Source organism: Ptychodera flava, chromosome 9 (genome assembly GCF_041260155.1).
Source record: "Ptychodera flava strain L36383 chromosome 9, AS_Pfla_20210202, whole genome shotgun sequence".
NCBI lineage: Eukaryota > Metazoa > Hemichordata > Enteropneusta > Ptychoderidae > Ptychodera > Ptychodera flava.
In genome coordinates, this window is record NC_091936.1 from 21,009,396 (window position 1) to 21,035,979 (window position 26,584).

General features: G+C 37.6%; 1 protein-coding gene across 1 annotated transcript in view; it reads left to right on the forward strand.

Moving 5' to 3' along the window:
* LOC139141211 (uncharacterized) overlaps nucleotides 1-26,584 on the forward strand; it is a 71,334-nt gene that overhangs the window by 23,289 nt on the left and 21,461 nt on the right. Inside the window, exons 19-43 of the mRNA XM_070710834.1 lie at nucleotides 1,834-1,971; nucleotides 2,831-2,974; nucleotides 3,208-3,423; nucleotides 4,734-4,805; nucleotides 6,149-6,217; nucleotides 6,773-6,841; nucleotides 8,240-8,311; nucleotides 10,037-10,120; nucleotides 12,216-12,356; nucleotides 14,238-14,378; nucleotides 14,609-14,680; nucleotides 14,948-15,019; nucleotides 15,299-15,364; nucleotides 15,687-15,764; nucleotides 16,151-16,335; nucleotides 17,298-17,412; nucleotides 18,395-18,655; nucleotides 21,093-21,308; nucleotides 21,895-21,984; nucleotides 22,315-22,487; nucleotides 22,922-23,019; nucleotides 23,790-24,018; nucleotides 24,707-24,850; nucleotides 25,624-25,793; nucleotides 26,319-26,488. Coding sequence (XP_070566935.1) covers nucleotides 1,834-1,971; nucleotides 2,831-2,974; nucleotides 3,208-3,423; nucleotides 4,734-4,805; nucleotides 6,149-6,217; nucleotides 6,773-6,841; nucleotides 8,240-8,311; nucleotides 10,037-10,120; nucleotides 12,216-12,356; nucleotides 14,238-14,378; nucleotides 14,609-14,680; nucleotides 14,948-15,019; nucleotides 15,299-15,364; nucleotides 15,687-15,764; nucleotides 16,151-16,335; nucleotides 17,298-17,412; nucleotides 18,395-18,655; nucleotides 21,093-21,308; nucleotides 21,895-21,984; nucleotides 22,315-22,487; nucleotides 22,922-23,019; nucleotides 23,790-24,018; nucleotides 24,707-24,850; nucleotides 25,624-25,793; nucleotides 26,319-26,488 — 3,285 coding nt within the window. The remainder of the gene's footprint in view (nucleotides 1-1,833; nucleotides 1,972-2,830; nucleotides 2,975-3,207; nucleotides 3,424-4,733; nucleotides 4,806-6,148; nucleotides 6,218-6,772; nucleotides 6,842-8,239; nucleotides 8,312-10,036; nucleotides 10,121-12,215; nucleotides 12,357-14,237; nucleotides 14,379-14,608; nucleotides 14,681-14,947; nucleotides 15,020-15,298; nucleotides 15,365-15,686; nucleotides 15,765-16,150; nucleotides 16,336-17,297; nucleotides 17,413-18,394; nucleotides 18,656-21,092; nucleotides 21,309-21,894; nucleotides 21,985-22,314; nucleotides 22,488-22,921; nucleotides 23,020-23,789; nucleotides 24,019-24,706; nucleotides 24,851-25,623; nucleotides 25,794-26,318; nucleotides 26,489-26,584) is intronic.

The following is a 26,584-nucleotide window of genomic DNA, read 5'->3' on the forward strand; positions in this document are numbered from 1 at the left end:
TCATCGACGGCTTTCATGATTTTGAAGAATAAAGTAAACCGTAGATAAAGCCAGACCTTTTTCTCGGCTTTATTTCTGAAAAACTCTCCTCAGAGGCAAAGACGATGTCGTCTCGTACACCCTGTCCGAGTCTTGGCCTTGACATAGTGCATGACACAAGAAGTCATAGTTCAGTTACATTTATTTGCGTGCGTCATACAGATGATATCATTATTCATAGGGGTATCCAATGAAGTGGGCACATGGTATTCTCAAGAAACGTACGATGAAAAAAGACAATCTAAATAATAATGATTCAAGAATAAATGAATGCAAAGAACGCTGAAATGCTGCAGCTTTTAATCGCTATGGCAAAGTTTGTTTTTTGACCTAGACGTATGCGATCGAGAAAGTAAACTTGGTTTGACCCAAAGTTTGATAACGTGCTTTCTAATCTCCTATGGCCTGGCCAGCAGCCAGTGACGTCGACGTTTCGTACTTGGAATTCTGAGAGCTACATCAAATCGCCACGATCAGCGGAGGAGAAATTTCTATTTTTGAATCGCCATCACCCAAAAATTACAGAGAAATGAGACAAACACAGTGAGAAAAAAGGCATATCATCAATGATGTTGATAATCTAAATCTACCCAGTGCAAAACGGGCACCTTTTCAAAACACCAGGAACCAACTGCCCCGATTTTAGCTCGCCTGATACAAACTCGCCCAAAGTCAATTTGTTGGACAAGGCAACGATATATAGCTTTTTCCTGCAAACGTAGACAGACTTGCACTGTGCACTGAAAGAAATAGTTGGCAATATCTTTTCCGAAACTGTAAAAATAGCTTAAGAAGTAGCCATCTCTCGGGCAGTACGGCCAAGGCAAACCTGAGCGTTCATACCGAATAGTGGAGCATTTTCAATGAAAACGGGCGATGTCAAGGAAAGGGGATGACTTATTTTTTTAATTTGAAGAAAATGCTTAAAATTTTGGTTGTGTTAGTCATATTGAAATATTTTTGTTCCAATTGATAAAATCATAGACAGTCTCGATTCTACCATCCAAAATTGGTATTTACAGACTCAATCGACAACCGGGGGGGGTAAATTTACAACACAAGGTACGCGGTACGAACGTGTAATCTCAAACAATGGGCGAGTTGGTTTCGGGCCAATCTGATTAAAATCAGATGTAGGTTCCCTGGTCATTGAAATTTACCAATGTAACTTTACTCAAAACGTCAATCCTTTATTGTACCATCGTTCACGCAAAATGAATGGCCTCTGCTATGGTGTTTTGTCTATGAGACACAGCATGGGCACCCCGCAGTGTTTTCGATAAACAAACTGTAAGATGATCTTATGCACTAGCAATACCGCTGTTGGCTAATCACTTGGCGATATAGGGATATTCCCAGCGGTTTCCCTATGTATATAGGGACTTCGGTGTTCCAAGTTTTATTGCGCTAGCATTAATATGGCATGCATACTTTGTGATTCAAAGTTGTACCAGCTCACAAAGTAGCTGTAATAGCGAAATACATGACCTGGTAAATTCAATGGAAATACCAACCTTGATAAAAGAAATAGTTATTATATTGAAAATCATAGCTGCTTTTATTAAAAAAATCACCACAAACAAATTTAGAAAAGAACAGTATTAGCTTACCATACTGCTAGTCTTCCTGGTCACCATGGTAACTTGCCTTTGTATTGGATGTACTGTCTAATGTATGAGTGTATTTGTGTGTGTGTGTGTGTATCCCTCTATCTATCCGTCTATATTGTGTAAGAGAGTGCATGTCTTACTGCTCTGACTGTTTCCGGTACTTACCAATGTGATGCTTTTGCAGGTACATGGGCAGCAATGAACTGACATTCTTGCTTGCTGAAACTTTCACCAACTTGACAACACTGAGAACGCTGACTTTGAATAACAATGGCATTATCTCCATAGAGGATGGAACTTTCCCCGCTGACATCCAAAGCATGTATGTTATTTGACAAATGGCTTTGTACATTTATAAAGGAGGAATTTATCTTGTTACACAAATATGGAATTCCCATGATAAACTTTTTTCTCAGAAAACAGTCATATACGTACCCTGAACTTATCATGTCTTAATGGAAGGCCATTATGTTTTGTCTGTATCGATCAATTTCCTTGTTATAAGGATATTTTGTAGTAGAAAGGCTATCACAATCAAACCACAAGTACTTTGTGGGGTTTATTTTGATAATCAGGCAAGTGTCATCGCAACATGTTTAAGTTTGTGTTAAACAATTAGGTTTTCTGTACTTCTCTTAATAAATCATATTTATCAACTTGAGCATGCTCTTTTGACTCAATGGTAATGCCGAGCAAATCTATGGAAATCTATGGATACAAAATCTGGGCCACATCTCATTGTTTGATTTGATCTGCTCACTTGATGGCATCCTACTCTCCCAGTTTTACCATAAAAATATTTTGTTAATTCTACTGGTCAGCTAGGAATTCACAAGGAAAACAGATAAAAAGTAGAGTCTCCCATGTTGGCTGCACTCGCAACATGTATAGCTCTGTTCCACTCTCAACAAGCTAAGAGTAGCCTGGCCCAGCAAATCGTCGCAGACAGAAAGAAGCAATGATGGTTTTGCTTTGCAGCAGTGGCAATGTTCATCTGTTGGCGTAACTGTTCTTTCCAGTGTACAATGCAAGATGGAGAATGCCGGTATATGATGTATGGCTTCAAGAAATTAGTCAGTTACAAAAGCAGTCAGTTTTCCAATGATAGTCTTATTTGTGAATCTGAATTTGGTGACTTTCCAGCAATAACTAATTTTATTGCCGCACTTTTGTAATTACAGACAGCTGGGCACCAACAGCTTCCACTTTCTGCATGAGAATCCCTTCAGAAATCTGACCAACCTGAACACCCTGGGTCTGTCCAGCAATGTGATCACCCACATACCAGACACTGCGTTTGACAACTGCACAAGTCTGAATAACCTGTAAGTATATTTGTCCACTGAGAGAAGGAAAACCCTTGTGGATAGAATACTGTTGTTAGACCAGGAAACATTTGCATGCATGACTCTCCGCACGATGTGTACCATATTGCTCCATAGCCATACAGCAGCTAAGAGCAGATAGGATTTGCTGAAGCCACAGATGCTTGAAAACTTCTCTAATGTGCACAGCCATTTGGATCATCAACAGATAACATTTACACCTTTTTCGGTAGGAATCTTGGAAGTAACCAGATTGGCAGAATCTTGGTAACCACACTTGAAGACTGCCCCCTGGGAACAGCTCTGTACTTGGGAAGTAATGAGATTGCGTACATTGAAGATGGTGCGCTGGCCCACCTGACATCATTGAACACGCTGGACTTGTCCGACAACGAACTGACAGAATTACCCAATGGTGGAGATTTTGTTAATTTGACAGTCAACAGCCTGTAAGTGTCAATGTATCATAAATTCAAAACCGTGGTTGATTGCAACATTTAAAATCCTATCGTGTCACATTTCTCGAAGACACTGCATGTGCATAAAGAGTGGAGCATGCTATCACATCATGCATGAAATGCATGTGAAACTTTAATTTCCAAATCAGAGTACACTCGGCCCAGAAATAATTGGTACATATTTGGGTGATTATAAGCAGTATCTTTGAAATCCACTGCCAGGGAAGTTTCCTTTCAGTGAAAGTGGAGCATATTCCAGGCAGTGTTGTGTAAATATGATAAAGTTCATGTTCTTGACATCCTGTTGTCAGTTGAAAATATCCAGCTGTAAATATGAGAATATAGAGAGGAGTTTAGTTATCTTGTGTTGTAAGCGTGTTATGATTTCAACATGCAGTCATAATAAATGACCCCTGCATACGTACAGTGTAAAGAAGCTACAATTTTGAATTTGTCTAGAAATTTTCTGATCCGGGGAATGACATCATTTAAACGTGTGAAAATTATTGAATTATTGTTCATCAAATGTCAGATATACCAAGTAATTTGTCAGAATAACTGGCATTTGATTATTTTTTCTCTGCACACACTTACATCTCTTTCAATTGTAAGATTCAGCACTTTTGCCAAAACAAAACTGAGCAACCGCTTCGTGGAAATTTGTCTGGGTATGCTTTCTGTAGTGTGAGAAGATTACAGCTAGTTGACAGTGTTCTTGACAACACACATGACAAATGATTGTTTTACTTCATAAACATGATGATGTAGTTCCCCTTTCTATGGCAATTATGCTGCTAGCACGTGATGTTTAATTTAAGCCGCTGTCACACAGTTAAAAAACGTTGTATACCAAAAAACATCCTGTTCATTAGTTTGGTACGTAATATGTTAATCTCAAAGTCATGTTGGCTCTAGCTCAAGAATAAGATACAAATATTTGATCTGTACAGAAACATTTTTGCATTGAACATTTTAACTTCTTGCACCCAGTTTCCAGGATGGAAATCAACAGATGATGTGCCGTGTTATGAGAGGGGTCAGAGGGTTAAAGTTCATGTTCCCATACAATTTTCAATGTTTCCATGCAATTTTCAATGTTTCCATGCATTTTTCTTCCTCAAATTTCACCTGTCACAAACCCCACCACAGTAACATACCACCCACTCAACATACACCACGTGTGGTAGTGAAGATGACTCACTGAGGCCCTCATGCTTTACTCCACACAAAATCACACAATATGTGTTGCTACAAATGCTAACATCACAGCGCCTACATTGTTGTTGCTGCCATTTTTTCAGGTCATTATCCAATAATCGAATCACCTCCATTGCTGCTGGTACATTTCAAAATGTGCAAGGTGTGAATACATTGTGAGTATTTCAAGGGATAATAAATAGCCATAGTTTTTGAATATTCTTTCACCATTTTTGTTTTGTTAAACATTTTCTAATTCTTCATTCTATACATGTTGAAATACCTAGCACTATAAAATGCGCACACGAGATGCAGTGTACAGTATGTAAAGTAATTGTTGACAGTTAAAGTCCTGCCTGGACTAAAACCCAGTTGTAAGCAACAACCTGCGCATTACACATAATACAGACTGTGTGAACAAGTTGAACACTTGGTAATTTGATTTAATTTTGAGAGTAGAACAAGAAAATATATGGTGTTGCCAGCACAAAAATGTTGAAATTATGTGGAAATTATGTCATAGCTAAAGAGGCATGTATCATTACAAACATAATTTCACAAATTCTTAGCTGGCAAAAGAACGATGCAGTTTTATTCTGTTATTTAAATGTAGTTCTTCATATTAACCCTTTGAGCGCTGTAATTTTCTCCCACCAAAATTTTATAGCAAAATTTTACCATTTTTAAGAATTTTTCTGTAATTTTTTGATAATTTTTGACCTAATGGATATCACATTTTATTTGCAACAATTTTTTCTCAAAGATTTGGCAAAATCTAAGAAGAATTGACTGGGGTTTATTTTATAAAGGGGACAAAAATAGACTTTGGCGCTCAAAGGGTTAAGTATGTCTTTACATCTTACCATAGTGTAGAGTGGCTTCTTGGCTTGGCTGTTTAATTAATAAAGTACATCACAGCTACTATTAGTGCAAGATATGGGGCATATTAGTTTTAATTTATGCAAATTATATTAATGAGCATTGTTTTGGTATTGAAATTTTATGCTAATGATTCTTTATGAAAGGAATATTGATGTGCCCTGTATCTTGCATTGTATACACAGCTAAAGAGGCATGCATCATTAAAAATCATAATTTCATAAATTCTAGCTGCCATAGAACGATGCTATTGTGTTCTGTTAATTAAATGAAGTTCTTCATATTAAATTATTTCTATACCTCTTACCATAGTGGCTTCTTTGCTTGGCTGTTTAATGAATAGAAAGTAACCCAATTCCTTTTCAGAATAAGATCATGACATTTAACACCTTTTGCTTTTGTATTATATTACAAACAACTTTAGCAATCTTTCTCAGCTATATGAAAGGATAAAAAATTTTGAAGCTTTACCAAGAACAGCTGATTTCAAGTTACGATTTTGTTCTGTCACAAAAAAGTAATCATTGATGTGAAAAATATTTGTTGATATGATACAAATTACTACGCCAAATTCTGACGGTATGGTTACACCATAATGTTGTGTGATTGACGTTTTTAATACTTTCATTTCTTTTTGCAGTAACTTGCAGGGAAATTCCATATCTACCATTGGTTCATATGCCTTTGACACCATAAGTGCCACTCGTTTGTAAGTCATTGAGAATTTTGATTTACACTAGTTTAATTTTGTTGGAAGTGGATTTAGGAAGGACTGATTCTTGTCTTTTTCATGGTTTGCATTCAACTTGATGAGTATTTTCGAGATCTTATCTGTCCATATGGTTTTGCTGTGATAAGTACCATTTTTGGTGGTTTTACACTGTTTATATATCTGGCCAGCAAAACTGTGAAATCAAATTATAAGCCATATACTGAGACATTGTGATACATATCTGGCCTGCTAAACTGCCAAATCAAAATATAAGCCACACTGAGAGACTGTGATGCAGAACGATGACATTGCATAAAGACAATATTGAGTGTACAAATCAAGACAGATTGCCACTTTGTATCGAAATCGGGATGTAAAAGCTATTCTGTAGATCAGAGCTGGTCAGTTTCATGCTGGAAACTGACCAGGCACAGTCTCTATGCACAACAAACTTGAATACATTAACTTTGATGAGAAACATTAATCCTCTAGTAGAAAACTGATGCCGTCATGTGGTACCCTCTTAAAATTTTTTTCCTTCTGTGCTTTCAGCTACGTGAATAACAATCCTTTGAAGTCAATCTCATCTTATTCATTCAACTCCATTACCTGCCAATATTTGTGAGTATATTCAATGTGTAATATGAAAATGTTTCTTGTTTTCATAGTGCAATTTAAAAACATTATTGATGTCCGTCTTGGTTTCAGATTTATTAAAGTCCATCAAGTTCTTGAAAGATTTTATTTCATCCTCATGATCCAAGACGCAAATGAATCATGACATACAAGTGCTTGGCATGGTACAGTATGGGGTGGGGGTTGAGGATGGGGAGGGGAGGTAGTGTCCCTGTTTACATAGCTTTACATTTGGAAGGGGTGTCATTGCCTATGACTGTCACGTCCTGCTACTTCATTTATGTAATAAATTATGCATTGATACCCTCCCCCTCAAAAAAATAGACACACACACACAAACTCATACTCTTGTCACATTTCATCTGCATATTCATGGATCAAAGTGACAGTCAGGGGTGAACGCATCTCTCAGTATTGATGCCTTGACCAGTGTTGGCTTACATCCAGTGAACTTGCACTCTGGTTTACCAGTCCTGCTTGTCTTCTGTATTGTACAAGTCCGTTTTACCTTTGGTCATATTGTACTAACAAATTAACCAGTCATTGCAAAACATTCCGTAGTCACTGACCACTGGAACCACTGGCTCTGCCCATCCCCGGCAATGGCTTTATGTGTAATGACTGCCTGCAGGAAACAAATTAATCCATTCTCACAATCCTCGGCAAAAATATTTATTTATTCATTCATTTAATTTATACCTCTCCAGGGTTTTCTCTCAACTGAGCGATTGCACAAATTCCACATTTCGAGCCATCGTCTGCCCTGAAAAAGTTACTGACAGCGCGGAAATCGTGCAGAAAACGCAGCAATCAAAGACGTCCACATATACTGATTTATGAGGGTGACCCAAGCACAAGGTGTAGCGAACTGTTGGGAAAAGTTTAGCTTTAGCGTTGTGTAGGCACACGTATCGCAATGCAACACAATTGTTTGATCGGCGCAGGGGACTGGTGCATATTTTCATGGATGTAAACCCCAAAATTCGGACCGAATCATGTCCAAGGGAACAAGTAGTCAAAGTCTGAGTCAGGGAACTCATGGGTCACGAATCGACAGAAGATTCGAGAGCAGCCGAGCACATTACAAGCTGACAAACATCATGATGTTGATGTTAGTACAGGTGCTGCATGCTACATATACCCGGTACAACGCAATTGAACTTGGTGACGATCGTAAACATATCGAGGAAGCACTTCCTAGGAAGGCAACACGGCTTCCCCAGAAAATGTCAAGTCTGCCCCTCATTTTGATGAATGGGGCAGAAAGTGCCCCTTTCAATGAACATGAAGAGAAAACACTGACTATCTTCTTAAAAGTCAAGACTTAAAGTAGACCGAATCGTAAACGTTACCTCATATATATGAATGTGTATTATTTTGCAGCTACATCGATAATATGGACCTGACAGAACTGCCTTCCTATGGGTTCCATGATATATCAGTTTCCTATTATCTGTAAGTATCAGGGTCCTTGATTCTTCTATTTCAGTTAGGGGACTAGCTCTGACTTAAAGTGGCACTCCCATTTGGTAACATTTTTAAAACACATTTTTTTAGTGCCAACGGTCGATGTTTGACTTGGCGACTGCGCGCGGATCGTGAGATATCGATAAAAACGTCGTTCAAAAAAGTAAAAGTTTGAATTCCGGTGGCCTACCTAAATTCAGCTTCAAACATCGAACGTTCGGCACTGGGGCCATTGTCCAACTAAGCTATGGAGTACGAGTCTACACTTACGCTGCTGTACGCCACAGTACCACTCTGCCTCGGTGATCGGTCATGCCCGTGGGAGAAAGCTGAGTCTTACTGACTTGGTGATAAAACGAAAAACTATTTTGCTGATTCCACCAGAATTCGCATAGGTGACTAGCCATTACGTGCGGTTGATACATAGCGGCCACCGCGTAGTATGCATAGACGCATACCACGTGCGTGGCGAACCACACGTACTGTGTGGCAGACGACAAATGTAGTCATCGGAGGCGGCTAATATTTAAGACATAAAAACTTATGTTTATGTGGTATTGGTTAAAAATATAATACAACTGATTTAGAATAATGAAAACGACAAAAGCTAAGAAGAAGTTTTCAAAAACTGACCTGTGGGTAAAGGCATAATGCTGTATATAAAGTCTTCGCAGGGAGGTAAAATTGCGTCATTCGAACTTATTATGGACTCCCTAGAATATCGTCAATCAGCACAACAACAAACCTTCGGTGGATTTCGCGTCATAATCAGAAACGATCGCAAAACTTCAGGATGTGAAAAATAGCTCGGAAATGACATGTTTTTATCGATATCTCGCGATCCGCGCGCATCGCCACGTCAAATATCGACCGTTGGCATTAAAAAAATGTGTTTTAAAATGTTACCAAATGGGAGTGCCTCTTTAACATGCACTACTGGTGACCTGTATGTCTGTGTATATATTTTTCATATTTTGAATTCAGAGTAGGCAGTTCTGTTTACTTCCCCGTCTTGGCAAAGTTGTAATGTTGAGTTATTTGTGCTGATACAATGTAGCATCCCATTTCTTCTGATGTTATTTGTCTGATTTTAAATAAAACAAGTTTAGTTGAATAGACAGTTCTATGTCTTTAGAAACAGACCATTCCCATAACATTGTTCAACCAAATATATGACTGCCTTGCTGTAGTATTTTCTTAATTCTAGGTCAAAGTAAAAATTTGCTTTTGCATTGTAACGGAAACAATGGATGAAGAAATTTCAGAACTGTTAAAGTACATGCAGCTACTGTTTTGTTCATTTAAAAATCATTGAACATAATGAACTGAAGGTAGTTTACACCTTGAAAGTGAAAGACAAACTTTTGCTCAAACTTTCCTCAATGAATCTTTCAACCATACTCTTTTAAAATCAAGAATAAAAATCGGGGGCCACCGTGCAAATTTTTGTACAAGAGAAACATATTACCCAATATTTAACGATATTTAAAATTCAAAATGGCTGCCATCCCTGTGTTAACTCTGTGGAGAAAAGTAAAATTTGTGATTTTCAATAAACTAAGCCAATTAAAAGTTTTCTTACTTCAAGAGCTCAAAAATGAACCCCACAAGTGGTAGATCAGAAAAAAATTGAAAAAGTTTGAGAGTCCGAATGTTTGTCCCCGGGCACTTTCTACCATAAACATGTGATTTACATGTATGTTTCTTTTACAGATACTTGAACGGAAACAAGATTAAGACTATTTACAGTGAGGCCATCACAGGCACCATTAGCAGTGGCTCTACTACGCGTGGCCTGTAAGTATAGACTAATAAAAGTGCCAATACAACTGTAGCGTTGCTTGGTTTGTCAAGCCAATGATTTTTATAAATTCAAAGACATGTGTCAATCATATTCTTTTGATCCAAAATCCAGCTTTATATTTGTTATTGTCAGCTTTATCCTTAAAGGCCAGCTCGAAATGGACTGGGATCAGGCTTAACACCATGTTTGAGTTACTAAGGTGGTTATTCCATGGGCATGGTTGTGCATAATTGGAGTGTACATAACAATTTGAGAGTTGGTGATGTATCTTTGTAATCTGTTTGCTAGTCAGCTGCCATTCTTGTAGAAGTATTGCAATAGGTTCACACCGTACCATAGGCAGGATCAAATTTCTCAAAAGTGTTAGGTGCTCTTTGACTGATTGTCGCATTATTACAAATTGCTCATAACAACAAGTGTGTAACTTATATAAAGAAAGCAGATGAGCTTACATTTGCAGATCAAACAGGCATTACTTCACCATCCAATTATCCCAAATTAGTTCCAATCGTGTTGTGTGCAGATACAGTGAAGAACAAGGGTGATAAATCGCTGCCCGGTCGTACGCAGGCGAGACTCGCGTCTTCGACACTCGCCCTCAGCCATGAGCTCTCGGCCGCCGGGCCGGGGCTCTCGGTCGTCGGGAAAGTCTTATTCCCAGGACCCTTGCCACAGTGGCTACATTTATAGTTATATAGACAAATTGGACTTCACTCTACCATGGGCCTGCAGACTACAAAGCAGGCTGAAGTCGCACCGAGTAAATCAAGCTCGTCCATAGAGTGGCGCTCCGTAGTCAGTAGGCTAACCCTGCAGGTTTCACGCTATGCTAATATCGTCGTCACTTTTATGATTTTATTTGCTCATGTATTTCTTTTAGCACTTTTGTCAGTCACACTGGGTCCAGAATGCGAAATTACTGACAAGAGCTTCGGCCTCAGCGAACTTTATGTCCACTTGTTGTGGATATATCGGCCTGTCAGTATAACAGCGTAGGACTGTGTGTTTAATAGTACTGTTACCGGCCTCCCACCACAGCTAGCGCCGCGGACTTGCGGCGCGCGATTTCTCCACCGAAAACAGTCGATTTGGAATCCAGAACTTGCTTTGGTCTGCGTTTTCGAGCACACTGACCTCGTCTAGGTACATGATATGCTAAGCTGCGCTTGTAAACTCATGCAAAGCCCACTTTTCTCCCTATATGCGAGGGAAGCGTTCGTATCGCCGCCATTGTGGATCTCCTTCCCGAAAAGCATGCTGGTATACTATGACAATCCTCGGCCATCGCCAAATTGTGATTTTTTTCTTTTTGAAAATTTTTGCTTGTGACACGACGGCCGAGGATTGTCATTAGACTGCATGTAACTCTATGGGAACCGAAAAGGATGCTGGTCTACTATGACAACTGTCGGCCATAGTTGAAATACATTTCATTTCGTTTTCATTTTACTTTGAATTTAATTTTCTTTTTACTTTGAATTTACTTTTATTTTCATTTTACTTTGAATTTTTATTTTCAATTTTACTTTAATTTTTTTTCATTTAACTTTTAATTTCTTTATTTCACGTGAAATGTTTTTCATTTTAATTTCACCTTATCATATTTTCATTTCAATTATGATTTTATTTTTTTGTTTCTTAAAAAATGTTTCAAATGAAATGTTCCTGCTTTTTTAATCAAAATAAAATCATAAAACAAAAAAATTTTGTTGCCAATGTCTGTTTGATTTTTTCCTTTTCAAGAAACAAAAAAAATATTTTTTTCAAATTTATTTTGACTTATTTGCGATAGTGTTTCGTTTTTGTTTCGATATCACTTACTACGCACGAATTCGTTTGTTAAAAAAATCGCTTTTTAAATAATATTTGACATAAAAACAAAATACAATAATAATTTAGACGTATTTTTATTAGTGACAACTCCAGGCCACCATACACATGGTTATGAACATAAGAAGTTTACATCAGTAATCTGAAATCTATCTATCTATCTCCCAGCATTATATGTTGAAGTTCAACTCAAGAAAAATGATATTTGTCAAGTGAATTGTTCTCTGAATAGATTAATTTGCATATTCTATATTTCAGTCAACTTGAAAACAACATGATTGAGAGAGTTGATGGACAAATGTTTGGAGATGGCTCTACCATTGGATTACTGGACTTGGAGTACAACAGACTGACAGCTTTACCGGCCGCAGCTTTCTCTGGGGCTACCATGAGTGCCATGTAGGTTACCTTTTTGAAATGTAAAGACCCACTAATCAACGGTTTTGGTTTCATGTGGACAATAATTTTAAAAAATGTCGTTGGAAATTGAATGATTTCTTGTACAAAATTGTTTGTTCAGGTACATTATTAAAGGAGCTACTTGGATGAGTGTACATCGATTGTCTTTGTATATATGCACGTAACATCTGTTTATGTATTACTTCAGCATGTCTGTCTGTTCACTATAAAAAACTGAAAACAAGTGTTGTCTTTGCGTTTTGATATGAATATGGAGGTATGTAAGAGTGCCTTCAAAAGCATACTCCGAGTTCCAAAACCGAGTCGGACTTCATGTCCGAGTACTCGGACTTGCATACTCCGAGTAAAACTGCTTACTCGGACTTGCATACTCCGAGTAGGCCCTCAAACTGCTTTACTTGGACTTGTATACTCCGAGTACATGGTCTACTCGGAGTTGAATACGCCGAGTTACACATGCTTATAGAAAAAACAATGCTGGAAAAACACAGGAAATATTCGATCTTGTGATAAAAATTTGCAAACAGCGTATGTAAGAGTATACACACTGCAGTACTTCCAGTCGCTCAGAGAAAGAGTTGTTTAACGCGATCAGCCTGACCTCTGATCTAGCTGTGTATCTTGTTAAACACGCTCAAGTCATTGTCGTTGTCGAGTGTAGCTACCGTCACGCAAATTATGAGTTTGTCTTGTCTTTTCGCTTCATTATCGGATCAGATCTTGATTTGATACATGACTTGAATTGGGCCCAACAACGTTTCATGATCACCGAGGTGCAGCGCAGCGAGTTATTAGAACATGGACGCCATAATTGAATGACCTGTCAACGTGTGACGTCATGGCCTTGGTTTGCTAGAGTGGCAAGGCCATGATAGACTTGCACAAGCATTTTAGGCATATTTATGTCTTGATAAAATAATTAAACTAATAATTTTTCAAAATAAAATGAGCACAGTGCGCTCGTGTATGGTATGAACCGAGTGCGAGTGACCATTTGGTCGTAAATAATGACCCGACTTGACCTGTGATGTCATGCATTGATTTCGCTAATTAACGATGGTGCGATATCGGACTGATCCATGCTGTATCCTTCTATTTTTTACATCCATGGACTGAGTAACTGGCTGGACTTGCTGAAGTTTATTGGTTTTACTGTAAATGTTACGTCGGCCCGCTGTCGAAGTCATCTTTCAAAAAACTTTGGTGTCGGCCGTGATAGCAGCTTTCTTCTGAGGGTAAAATCACGGTCTCTCCTTGTGGAGGGACCGTGGTTAAATATACATTGCACAACAGATTTATCGTGAAAATGATTGTTTTTTTCAAAAGAGCAGATTTTCGACATATCAATCAGCGCTAGCCGTAATCTCTGTTAGTAATAAAATACTTTTTTTTCGACGATCGTTTCTTGTCTGGCATGGCAAAATGTGCATTTCTAGGAACACATATTACTCGGCGTATATTCAAGTCCGAGTAGGCCATGTACTCGGAGTATACAAGTCCGAGTAGGCCATGTACTCGGAGTATACAAGTCCGAGTAAGCAGTGTTACTCGGAGTATGCAAGTCCGAGTACTCGGACTTGCAAGTCCGACTCGGTTTTGGAACTCGGAGTGTATGGTTTGAGATACTCTTACATACCTGGAATATGCACAATTGGTTGAAGATAGTGTTTCTTATGAATGCATATAACCAACGTTTTACTTTCATTTATCATATACCACAGTACTGGCATCATTTTGACATGATTTTATGAGTTGAAAAAGGAACTGTATGTTACAAACAGAACAAATGCACTGGAAAATGTACTGAAAGTAATGGCCAATAGAGCTTTAATACCATGTGGATGTACTTTTCTTCTACAGTGTTTTGCAGAACAACTTGTTCCCTGCCTACCCTGGTGCAGCTTTGGCCACTCAAAACCTGCAGTCTCTGACGCTATCAGACAACCAGATTGCAAAGATACCGGACGGCGCCTTCACAACCCAGACAAACCTGCAAATTTTGTACGTATAGAAATTAGTGATATCATTGAGAAATATGTCGTTGCAACAAACCAAATGTATATCTAACACCTGCAATTGGCATTGTGCCACTGAATGTTTTAAAATAGGAAACTTAAGCTCCATGCTACTGTGGTGGCCTATGGGAAATCAATCACAGGTCTTGTGTCACAGTAACAAAATTGATCTATTGCAAAGATCATGGTTGATTGTTTTGTGTTTGTTTCCTCCAGGTACTTGGATAATAATCAGCTTTCAGAGCTTCAGGCAGATGTCTTTGATGGGCTGAGCAGCTTGCTAACATTGTAAGTGTCCATGATTTTTCATAGACAAATATATCTTTGATTGTAGTTGCTGGTTTGTATTTGTTGACTTTTAAAGAGATTTTAAAACTTTTGGGGTTTCTGTTTACCTGAATCTTTTTTCAAAATCAAAGTTAAATTTTCTCTTTAATGACTTTACTTTTGTTCAAATTGCATTTTCTGTGTTGTCTAGTGCAATCTCCCATATTATTGATGAAATCTTAAAAATTTTTATCTTAAATTTTGTATATTTCACTTATTTCAATACAGGAGCATAGATAACAACAATCTGTGGTATATTGACCCTGAAGCCCTGTCAGGACTCAGCGTCATCAGATCTCTGTAAGTTTTTGAATTTACCCTTTGCTTGACTTTATACATTCTCATTTTAAATTCAACAGACTATCTCACTGTGAAATGTTTAATAAAGTAACAGATTACATTTTGTAGTATCAAAAGGATTGACGGAGGACTTAATGACTGTGTTTACTTTCACCTTTGAAGTTCCTGTATGAAAGAGGGAAAATTTCTTCGCAAGACATTGCCCCAGTTATTATTATAAATTGCTCTGATTTGTGGAAAACAATATCTGTTACTAATATATTCTATGATTTCTCACAGGTCCCTGTCTGATAATGCATTGGAATACTTTCCTCCTCTACCACAATTCACACAGCTGAGAACGTTGTAAGTATGGACGGCTACAAGTTCCTTGCCAAAGGCAAAATTCTGTATAAACACTCCTAAACATCTGAATGACACAGAAAGCAATTGCCAGTATTTCTTCCAACAAAACTAGACTTAATACTGGATACATGTACAATTAAAAGAGTTCTGAAAAGGGAAAGTGTATATTACTCACCTCATACAATAATAGGTTTTGTACATGTACTCTGTCAAGTTCATGAACATCTTACCTTTAACTTTCTATTTTAAGTGTCCATTATTTAAAATATCTTTAGCATAGTATCAAGCTATGATCACTGTAGAAAATGTTTCTGTCACACAGGGATTTGTCCAATAACGACATAGAATCCATCGGTGTAGATGCATTCATTGGTGTGGACATCGACAAATTTAGTACTCTGTAAGTATTGCATTAAATTGTGTATTTTTTTCAAATGAAAAATATGATGTTGAACATTGTAAAGATAAGAAACCAAATTTATTTCAATTTACAATATGGGATGAGTATCTATTGACATCGTTTTTATAAAAAAAGATTACATTTTCAATAGTAGTCAACAAAATGATAGAAATATCCAGTATAACAAATGAAGTCGGATGATAAAACCTCAGGTATGACTATCTCAATGTGTATGGACGATTGACAAACATCTGGATTTTCATGCAACAGCTGCCAATCACCATCCACAATAATATGACCATCTAACATCAACTCATCAAGAGTGCACAACTTTTGCAAAATGTAAGATGAATTAATATATTTTGGTTTCACTCACACACACACAGGAACCTCGGCACCAATCCGCTTGGCTGTGACTGTGAGCTGTACTATGCCCTGGCCTACATCAATGACACCATCAGTGCTGCAGATTGTGACACGCCGTCGGCTGCCAATGGAGTCACCTTCCGATATGCCGATAAAGATCTCTCTACTTACTTTGGTGCAGTTAGCAAATCTGTATTCCAGTGTGGTGAGTTAGAAAGTGTCCAACGTCAAAACATGTGACAGAAAAATTAAAATTCATATTTTTAATGTGGAACAGCTTTTCCATTAACATGACATTGCTTATACTAATGTGTCAAATGGCTAGGACATTGTACAGAATGAAAAAAATTATTAGAACAAAGAAGTTTCTCGTAGCAATTCTGATGATCAATAAAGAGTGGTATTATATTTTTGGAGAGATATAGAATTTGACAAATTTCAGCTAAACTTTGTTGAAATCACTCTACAGGCGGAATCACTATACATGTATGATAATTGGCTTTCATCAGCACCAATATTGCTCAGGTGCTTATGCAATACTCATCACTTGCATATATGAAGGCCAAAGGGAGGATAACCAATGAGCAGAGATCCACGATTTAGAGAGAAAGTCCTTTGAAAGTAAAAATGTGAAAAAAATGATAACTTTTATGGTATCAGATGTAATGTATTCATGTAATCAATGGCATAGTCAGATAGTTCTTTTGTTCCCAGTAATCTTTTAATGACAGAAGGTCATTAACAAAATTCTGCAACATATAAGGACATAACCACAGTGTGTTACCTGATGTAAGGTGGAGGATAGTGCACTGTGGTAATATGTCAAAGTGCGTAATTTGTGGCATTTTCATAACAACTTTATCATTATACATCTCACAATCATGACTTGGGTGTGAGGTTGACCTAGTTGTGTCCATTTTAAAAGACTGCCTCAACGATACTTTATCCAATTTCAAATGCCAATATGAAGCAATATGATCAAGTACGTGCATTGGACAGCCTTTGAAACTATATACAAAGCATGAGACAAATACTTGCATCCCTATACCATCCACAGTGAATGCACATAGGCACCTACTGTGCCTGAATACAGAAGTTATAGAACAGGTATACCATTTTTAGCACGCTGAAAGTTCTTTTTATTCTACTTGATGTTTCACACATCAGCTGGAGCCAATGTCACAGCAAGCACCCCAGCTGTCAATCGGTTGCTAGTGGAATGGAGTGAACCAGTAGAACTCTACCCGGGAGGACCTGATAGTGGTTCATCATCCGCAACCTGGTGAGATAATAAATCATTGTTATTGTCCATTCTTTGACAATATAACCCTTACAACCCATTTCCATTGTAGGGGCCTACATTTGCCAACAAATACAATAAAATTGGACAAAGCTATGGCATTAAAAGGGTTCTTTTTATTTACGCTTGTTGTGTGATAAAGTTATCACCATATTTGATGATCGCGCTGTTTTGCAGCTTTTGCCTCTTTACAATTACTTAACCCTTTGAGTGCGTTATTTTTTTCCACCAAAATTTTAGTGCAACATTTTACCAATTTTTATGAACTTTTCTGTAACCTTTTTGATAATTCTGGACCAAATGAACACAACATTACATTGGCCACAGTTTTTTATCAAAATTTTGGCAAAAATCTGACAAAAATTAACTTAGGTATATTTTTAAGGGTGACAAAAATTGACTTTGGCGCTCAAAGGGTTAATCAGGGATACTGTTTGGCTGGCATGCATCAAAGGGTAGCTCATATCTATGAAACACACATCTCACAGAAGATAGAATTCATCGTAGAATGGCCAGCATGTAGCATAGACTAGCAAATAATACATCACAGATCATCTGTATACACAAAGCATACTCTATGCACCATCTATATACATCTAGCATAGATCACAGACCAGGCATATATAGCATACATCACCTATGACCATTACCAGCATCCCCTGGGAGCTACAACGTATAGAATAGCTATAATATGCCACAGTAAGTGGCAAACATGCATTCTAAGCAAACTTGTAAACATCTAAACAAGTGATCTTATGTGCCAGCCAGGCTGGTGTATATTAGTACTGTAAGTGTACAAAGATCATCCATGAAAACTGAATTGCCAAACAATTTTTTATCTATGTTTTATGCTCCATGAGACACTTGAGGGCTAGTGGAATGCCATTACGCTAAAATTACCTTATAATCCAGGTATGACTCCGCTTGTAATAATAACTGATCATGATTCTATCATCCATTGCAGGGAATATGATGTCAGCTGTGAGGATGAACATGACACTGTCTTGACAGGCACGACAACGGACTTGACGTACTCCTTCACGGCCAATGCTGATAACTTACTAGCAGGCACACTGTACACATGCACAGTTCAGTTGAGCGTTAACTCTTCTACCAGTGCTATTGGCCAGCCAGTTTATATCTCCACCCTGGAGGACCTCTCAGGTTTCAATGGCACTGTTGACCCCATGGATTACCTCCTACCCGTTACCTACTACGACTTCAGGTGAGGGCATTGGCACATTACACTCCTCACCATTCACAATGGTATGACCCATGCACTTTCAGTATGGATTGTACCATTGGTGCATGTAGGGGAGTAATGAATGTTTTGTGCATCTGAATGTTACCATTTGTAATGTGAATAGTGCTTGTCTGTAGTCTAAATGTGTAAAGTCTATGTAATGCATTACCATCTAACCAGCACTGGCATAACACACTTCCACTGCACTTTTCTCTCTGTAGCTGCATGCAACTCATTCTAACTGTCATAACACAGCAAGCTTGTAAGTTGTAGATTTAAATATTTAAGTCTTTAACAGTGGTATAATTACTGCAGGTTGTCACTTTTGATAAAGCCCGCAGGCAATGACTCTTATTTACTCTAAATGCAGCTTTGACATGTTAACAAACAGCTTACAGGGGTAAAAATGTTGCTGACTTTATGATTACATGCCATCAAAAACAAATCTTACTCTATTTGCAAGCGAAAACAAAGCAACAACTGCAATTCAATTTTCTTGGCACTGCTCACTCTATTACTTAAATGCTTGGATGGATAAATTTCAGGTTTTAATTTGCTCAATTAAAGGTTGCTATGGTAAAAGATAGTGGTATTCAATGCATTGCCAACAATTAAGCTACAATTGGCACCCGCTATTGAATTAAATTGCACAGGTAGAATGAGAAAAGGGCTATAAATGTGCATTGATTTCAAGCTTGCTGTAGTGTATCCACTGGCAAATATCTGCTACATTGTGGCAACATTCTGAAGTTCAAAACCATAATTTGTTGTGTCAGTCCGTCATCACCAATCATTGTGCACTGTTACAGAGTTAACATCAGCCTGAAATGTACATGCCCGTGTCAATCATGACCAATGTTTGTCCGCTATCATGTGTATGCTACTTATTCTAAAATCAACAGGCATCTAATAATAGAAACAAAGTTGAAATATCACACGGGATATAAACACACCTTCACCACACATATCAGTAACCATGACTAATGTCTGATAACCATAACATTGCGACTATAGATCCAGATGTCCAATAACTGAGAAATGTCCAATAATTATGAAGGATGGCCAATAACCTGTTGGGGTATACCATCAATTCAGCGTATTTGCAGGCATTGAAAGCAATGACTGATGTCCAATAACTTCTCTGAGGCATCAAATAACATGGAATAATGTCCTATAACTACTTCCAGCCAACCAATAACCATAAATCAGTATTAAATAACCATTTACAGATATTCACCAACTGTCACTTATGACCATTATAAAGTATCAGCAAAGCCTTTGTGAGAGAAAGAAGCTTGCTGAGTTTGTGTTCTTTGCATTGTCCAATGGCAACTGAATGATGATGATGATAAGCAAAATACCCCTTGAATATAGGATCAAATAATTATGGTTGACCCACTGGTCTAATGCTGGTATCTGGTATAATCTTGCATCACTGCTCAACAGCCAATGGCAGACATTTAGTGGTCAGTGATTAGTGTACAAAGTGTAACATACAAATTCCGCTGACCAGTAAAGCAAAGTCATCTTTTCAGTAACAAAAGACATTCACAATTCCATTCCAAGTGTGAAATGTATGTAACCAGCATATATCCATGTGACTTGCAGTGTCATTGCACTTCAGTGTCTTTCTGTCATCCTGTCCATCTGCCAACCAGTTCATATTTGCATGTGATGTTTTTTTTCCCAAAGAGTGTACCATTTGTTCATCTACACCTTGGTTTAACCCTTTCACCCCCAGTTCCCTGTATACAGGTCCAACTTTACCATAGAAAACAATGTCTTTGGGACAAACCATGGTGGTGAAGGGGTTAAAAAGAGTGTATGCATGCACTTTGTGTTTCTTTTTTGCATGTTTCTCTCTTTAATAGCAAGGTCTCCTCCAGCAAAATAAACAAAACTGTTGAGAGAATATATGCTTCAAGTGGTACTTTACAGCATGGAGAAAGTTATACTAATAGTTCAAATGTATTTATACTGACATGGAAACTAAACTGTGAAGGTCTTCTTTGTACAGTATTTTGAAAGTTCAGATGAAACTCATCAAGCTAACGCAAATTAAATAGACATTGTATGGCATATGATTGTGATTAGTGTGATATTGCCATGGAGATGTGACTGTTATAGTGAGATAGGGTCTTCTGTCTCTTCAATCCGAAATTTTTCATCCTTTCAAGTGCAATTTTAGAAAAGGATATGATTTTACAGTTAGGCAAAAAAGTTATGCTAAAAAATTATGTTAGTTTTATGAAATTTTTATCATTCCTTCACTGTAAAACATCGTGTGACCTTGTGATTTCTTTCGGCATTGATAAGACGTATCTTCAAGGAATTGCATGAGATGGTTTAAAGTACATATTCATTAGCCTGTGTAGTGTCTCAGCTGTTACTGACCTGTCCAAGAAACTATTCATTGCAGTGTAACGCACACAGACTTCACAGGCAGTGACAACACAAAGGTTGACAGACCTGACTATGTAGCAAGTCCCTACGGCTGTTGGCTTTCCATGTCTGACAATCCTACTGGGGATACGTTCTCTGAGTGGTTCAGAGATGTTGATGACAATTACGCCTTTGAAGATGTCTTCCACTTGCCTTGGAACGAGAGTTCTGGAAACTCAAATCCAATCAATGTGTAAGTATGGATATATACTCTGTTAAGGTTCAGCACACATGAATTATAATTACCATCAGCTTTGCCTGTTTTTCTTTGTGAAACGATACAATAGATCATATTCTATATACCTGTAATTTCACATAGGGGTCAGGAGTTGGCAGGTGACTGCCAGTGCGGTAGAGTTTGTTGGAACTGTTTCTGTCCAGTAAAATAAAATGACATAAATTATTGATGTTCATCACTGTGACCACTTTCATTCCTTGTATCAAATTTGTCTGTCATCTGAAATTTGTGTGAACTTCCATCCATCAGATGGATTCATGAATTAAATGTATTCTCTAACAGGTAAATTGTTGTTGGATTTTTACACATTGATAGACCCTGTGGTTATGACAACAGTGTATTTGAAATTTGCATGTTCGGGTGTTTCCACACAGCTGATAAATATTTGATAAATATTTCAGATCTCAGCACATGTTGGTATGTACGGGAATATACTTTTGTTTTAATTTAGTTTACAGACATGTACTGCATCAAATTTTGTCAATAAGGATCTATAATATATATATATATATATATATGTGTGTATGTCTCTTTGTTTCAGGTACTTCTCAGATTCCTATTGGCCGGTAGATGGCAAAGGATACAAAGCAGAGTTACAGAGAGACTGTGATTTACATCTCAGAAATCTTGGGTAAGTAGACAAACCTGAGTTTGTTCCTGATTCCCTGTAAACAGGTCCACACTCACCATTTGTAACAGTGAGGTATGACTTAACCATGGTTTTCGGGATGTCCACAGCAGGGAACCTCACACAGTAGATTCTGATCTGATGGTAACATGAGTTAATTGTGTAAAACAACAGGTTTTTGGTCAATTGGTGTGTCATATTGCTGTAGAAACGGCTATCTTGAAGAAGTGATGACTGTAGCGCACAAGAGGTTGTATCTGCCAGTGTGATCTGTATCAGGGAAGACAGGCCTTAAAAATAAATATAATATTTTAATGTTTTATTGTTTTGCAGGTTTACACTAGCAATCCGTGCTGGATTTAGGTTCAGCGGCACAGAGCGCATTGTCATAGGTGGAGGCGATGAAGTGTGGCTGTACATCAATGGTGTGTTGGTCCTTCAAGTCCATACTGATGCCCAGGCCACTAATGTTAAATGTAAAGAGATCAGCTTGGCCAATGCTCTCGGTGGGTGTGTCATTATCAGTGTGCAGTTTTATATCAGAACCATAAATTCATCAAAGTATAAGTGATTTGTTGGTAGTTGGAGTCTTGAATATGCATGGTTTGAATATCAGCATCCAATCTTGCCAGTGTGTTCTAGAGCCTAATGGCATACCGGTATGTGTTTGGTCACCGTAACTCATATTGATTGAGTTAACCCTTTAAGCGCAAAGTCAATTTTTGTCGCCTTTACAGAATATACCTAATAGTCAAATTTTTCAGATTTTTGCCAAAAATTTCATGAAGAACTGTAGCCAAGGAAATGTGATTCCATTTGGTCCAAAATTGTCAAAAAACTTACTTGGTAAAATGTTGCTCTAAAATCTTTTGGTTGGAAAAATTACGGCACTCAAAGGATTAATTACTCTTTTCTAAATCTCTTGATGTTTGATTTTCAGACAGCAGCAAGCTTGTTCCTGAACAAGGCACCGTGGTGGGCAACAAGTGTGTCATCACAGAGGTGACCAGTGGGGAGAAAGTCAATCTGGAACTTGAGGTGAATGGGAAATATTTCACTGCTGTTTGTCACAGCAATTTGTCTACTCGTGATATTTTTTTACTTTCCGTATATATTTTTATGTGTTTGTGGATGTGCTTTTCTTGCCACAAAGCCATGATAAATTGCTCTGCTTGAATTCAATAACAACTTACATTTGATATAAAAAAAAAATCAATATTGGATTATTCAATCATGAGGTGGTAAAAAGTAGACAAATTTATTACTAATACATGATAAAGTTGTGTTTGTTTGACAGTCGTATACTGGTACCAATACACATTTTGTCAAGCAGGATTCTCTGCACTCAACTTTCTCATTCCAGACTATGAGTAGAATTATTTATGGAAATTATTAGATCAGTGTTTAGATACATGCAAATATAGGAAACCTGATAATTAAGAATGATATGTTGTGTGCAATTGTAGAAAAAAAAATGCCTAAGTTTTTTTCCTGGTGCCTGGTTTTAATATTAATCCTCAGCAGCACCTTTCATCAAGCTTGTTTAGTTTGCTCGGGTACTGGTCCAAAGATAGTAGGAAAGTTTCGGTCCAAATGTCAAACAAGTAAAATTTTGGTATATACCAATCATCAAGACTACATAATGATACTGGTAATAATGCCCCATACCACTAACTATATTAGTTCAAAAAAAGCCTGTATATCAACCTAACAGTTAGGCGTAAATATTTTATCTCGAGTTCAAGAGATATTTGCTGTATCTTACAGCTTGAAATGCTAACTTTCCCTGCAACTTATTTCACCCCCAGACTGGCAACGTCTACCACTTTGATCTGTTCCATGTGGAACGCGAGGGCTGTAGTTCAGCTATCTACATAGAGACCCAGGGAGTGGAGTTTGTGGACACCGACGTTGAACCACCCCTGGATTACCTCAGTAAACCGGATGAAGATCTTCACATCGATGCAATCTTGGAAACACTCACACTGACCGATGCCTTCTCCACTGGTCCAAGTTACAATGTTACCATCCTAGAAGGTGAGTCTATTTCATTACACTTAACGCTTTGTGGAACCTCTGTACAATTTCATGTGTGTTGTCATAGTAACAAGCCAAAAAATAACACCAGAATGATGGGTATGTGGAATTATTGAGTGAATTCAGTGCAAGGCTTATTATAACAACAAAGCATGGTCAACTAAATCTGTCCTTTAATGATAATCAGGATTCATGTATTGCTTCAATGATTCACAGTACCAATACATGTTGAGACTCTTTCAAAATTCTGATGGTAGATATGTCCAAAATTGGATAAGATTGAAGTTTTGTGGACACAGACAACAGTTTTCATTTATTGCAAGCAGTCTGTCGGGAGTTGTCGGTGAATTATGTTTACTGCAGCTCAAGGCCTGTGAGGAGTTGTAAATTAGAGTTTAATAGGGATGGAGAACACAGCTTGAGGCCGCCCAGGAAAATGGTTTTGGTTAGTGTAAGTGTGTATCCAAAGGTCCATGAAATTAAACATCTTCACTTGTTCCTGAAATTATTATCATTTGTCATGAAAAGAACTATTTGCCGTTTTTAGTTTGTTTAGATACCAAACAATGCATTACCGTTGTTTACACATAATTAAGCATTCAATACTATTCAGTACATGTAGGCTTGTAGTAACTCTGAATTATTCTTGAAGAATAAATGTTACCATATTGCCATTTACTTTGTTCAGGTAATGAAGCAAGGCACTTTACACTCAAGGACGACACCAGTGCAAACAGACAAGCTGGTCAAGCTCCAACCACTGTATCACCACCGCCAACAGACACTGTCAATGGAACAACATTTTTACTCTGCACTGGCCCAGTGGTTATACGTGAGTATAGACCAATAAAAAGCTGATCTTGTTCATCTCACACACAACAAAAACAAACTTTAAAATTTAGCAAAATTATCAGGAGACTTGAATCCTGTAGTCTCGGTACTTTTCAAATGGTTTTTGCAGATATTTTTATCCTGCAATCGCGTTCACTTTAATTTTATATAAATAAATTGTTTCAGTGATATTTTATGAAATGTATCCATAGATGTTCAACATGCAGTCTATTGTACAAAAACCCTCCTTGAATATATGACCATGTACTAATTTTGATTGTAACATTGCATATGTGATATTAGTTTCTGCTGGCAGAAATTCAGAAAAAATGAGATTCGCTTTGTGTTTTTTGCCAGTGTTTGTTGCTGCTTCTGATGGTTTTAGGTCCTCATGAAATTTTTTTATAGTTCCCCATAGATGACAGTAGTGGTCCCATCTTTTAAACAAATATTTGAAATCCTTGTTAGAGCTTTTTTAACAGTTATTTATGATATCATTAGACATTGGCAGCGTTAGCAGTAATGGCACGTTTTAATATTTTGCTCAGTAGTACCTTTCACCACCATGGTGTGGCCCAAACCCATTGTTATAAAGCGTGAGTGTGGACCTGTTTACAGGGTATTGAGGGTGAACAGGCTGAAAGAAATTGAACTTTCGTATATCTCACTGCAATCCGACTTAAGATTTGAGCTGGTGTTGTTCATATTAACTGTTTTTTAAATGTTTAGATATTTTATACTCATCTACTTGTGTCTTATTTTTTGTAACAATAGCAACTGAACCGTCACATTCAGGGGGTCAAGAGTTCACCATCACCACAGACACAGCATTGTTTACCTTAGATACAGCTCTAGACTACGAAGTCGAAACTGAGTACCTAGTTGTGATTGGAGTTATTGATACCAATGCGTCTCCCGCTCTTACAGGTCAAATAGTTGTCAAGGTAGGGAGGGAATAGTCTTTGTGATCTTGTTGACGGAAGATAATTTTCATATTACATGACAATATTTTGATAGGTATTGGTATGCGGTAGACCAGGGCAAATTCAAGAAATCTTCCTAATTGTCTTAAAGAGTTAAAAAATCTCAAAGGTTGGAGTGAAAACCTGTCATCTTTTCTACAGTTCACTTTGAATAGTTATGCTAATGCCTACAGAAGTTGTTCATGTGTCTCTTGACACTTTATTTAATATCAGGTGAATAGATAACCACTGATCATTGACCCAGTATTCTTTCAAATGTTGTCAACATAGGGGGTCCATTTTAGGTAGGACCCCTTAGGAAAAGCTGTAAGTTCATTTACTGTTCTGTTAATGTGATAATGTTTTGGAGTCTGTGCCAAATATTTATGACTAATGTAAGTCAAAGTTCTGGAGTAAAATCAGGAAGTGTTATTCAGTTATGCTTATCTCTATAATCAGACTCGCATATAACTGTCTACTTGGCTTGCCTCTGCAATTTTCCTACAGGTACAAGTCCAAGATATCAATGACAACTGTCCGGTGCTGAGTAACTCCACCATCAGCTTATATCCACAGCCAGTCCTGCAGTTTGCTCCACTGTTTGAAGTCAATGCTACTGACCAGGACTCAGGAATCAACGGAGAGATCACATACCATGTCTCAGAGTTTACAGAACGGTACTGTATAAAAGTTCATTGGCATTCATCAGGAGATCTTGATATGCCCTTCCCTGGGCTTGACTTGAGATCTTGTAGTCATGTGGTTTTTGTAAG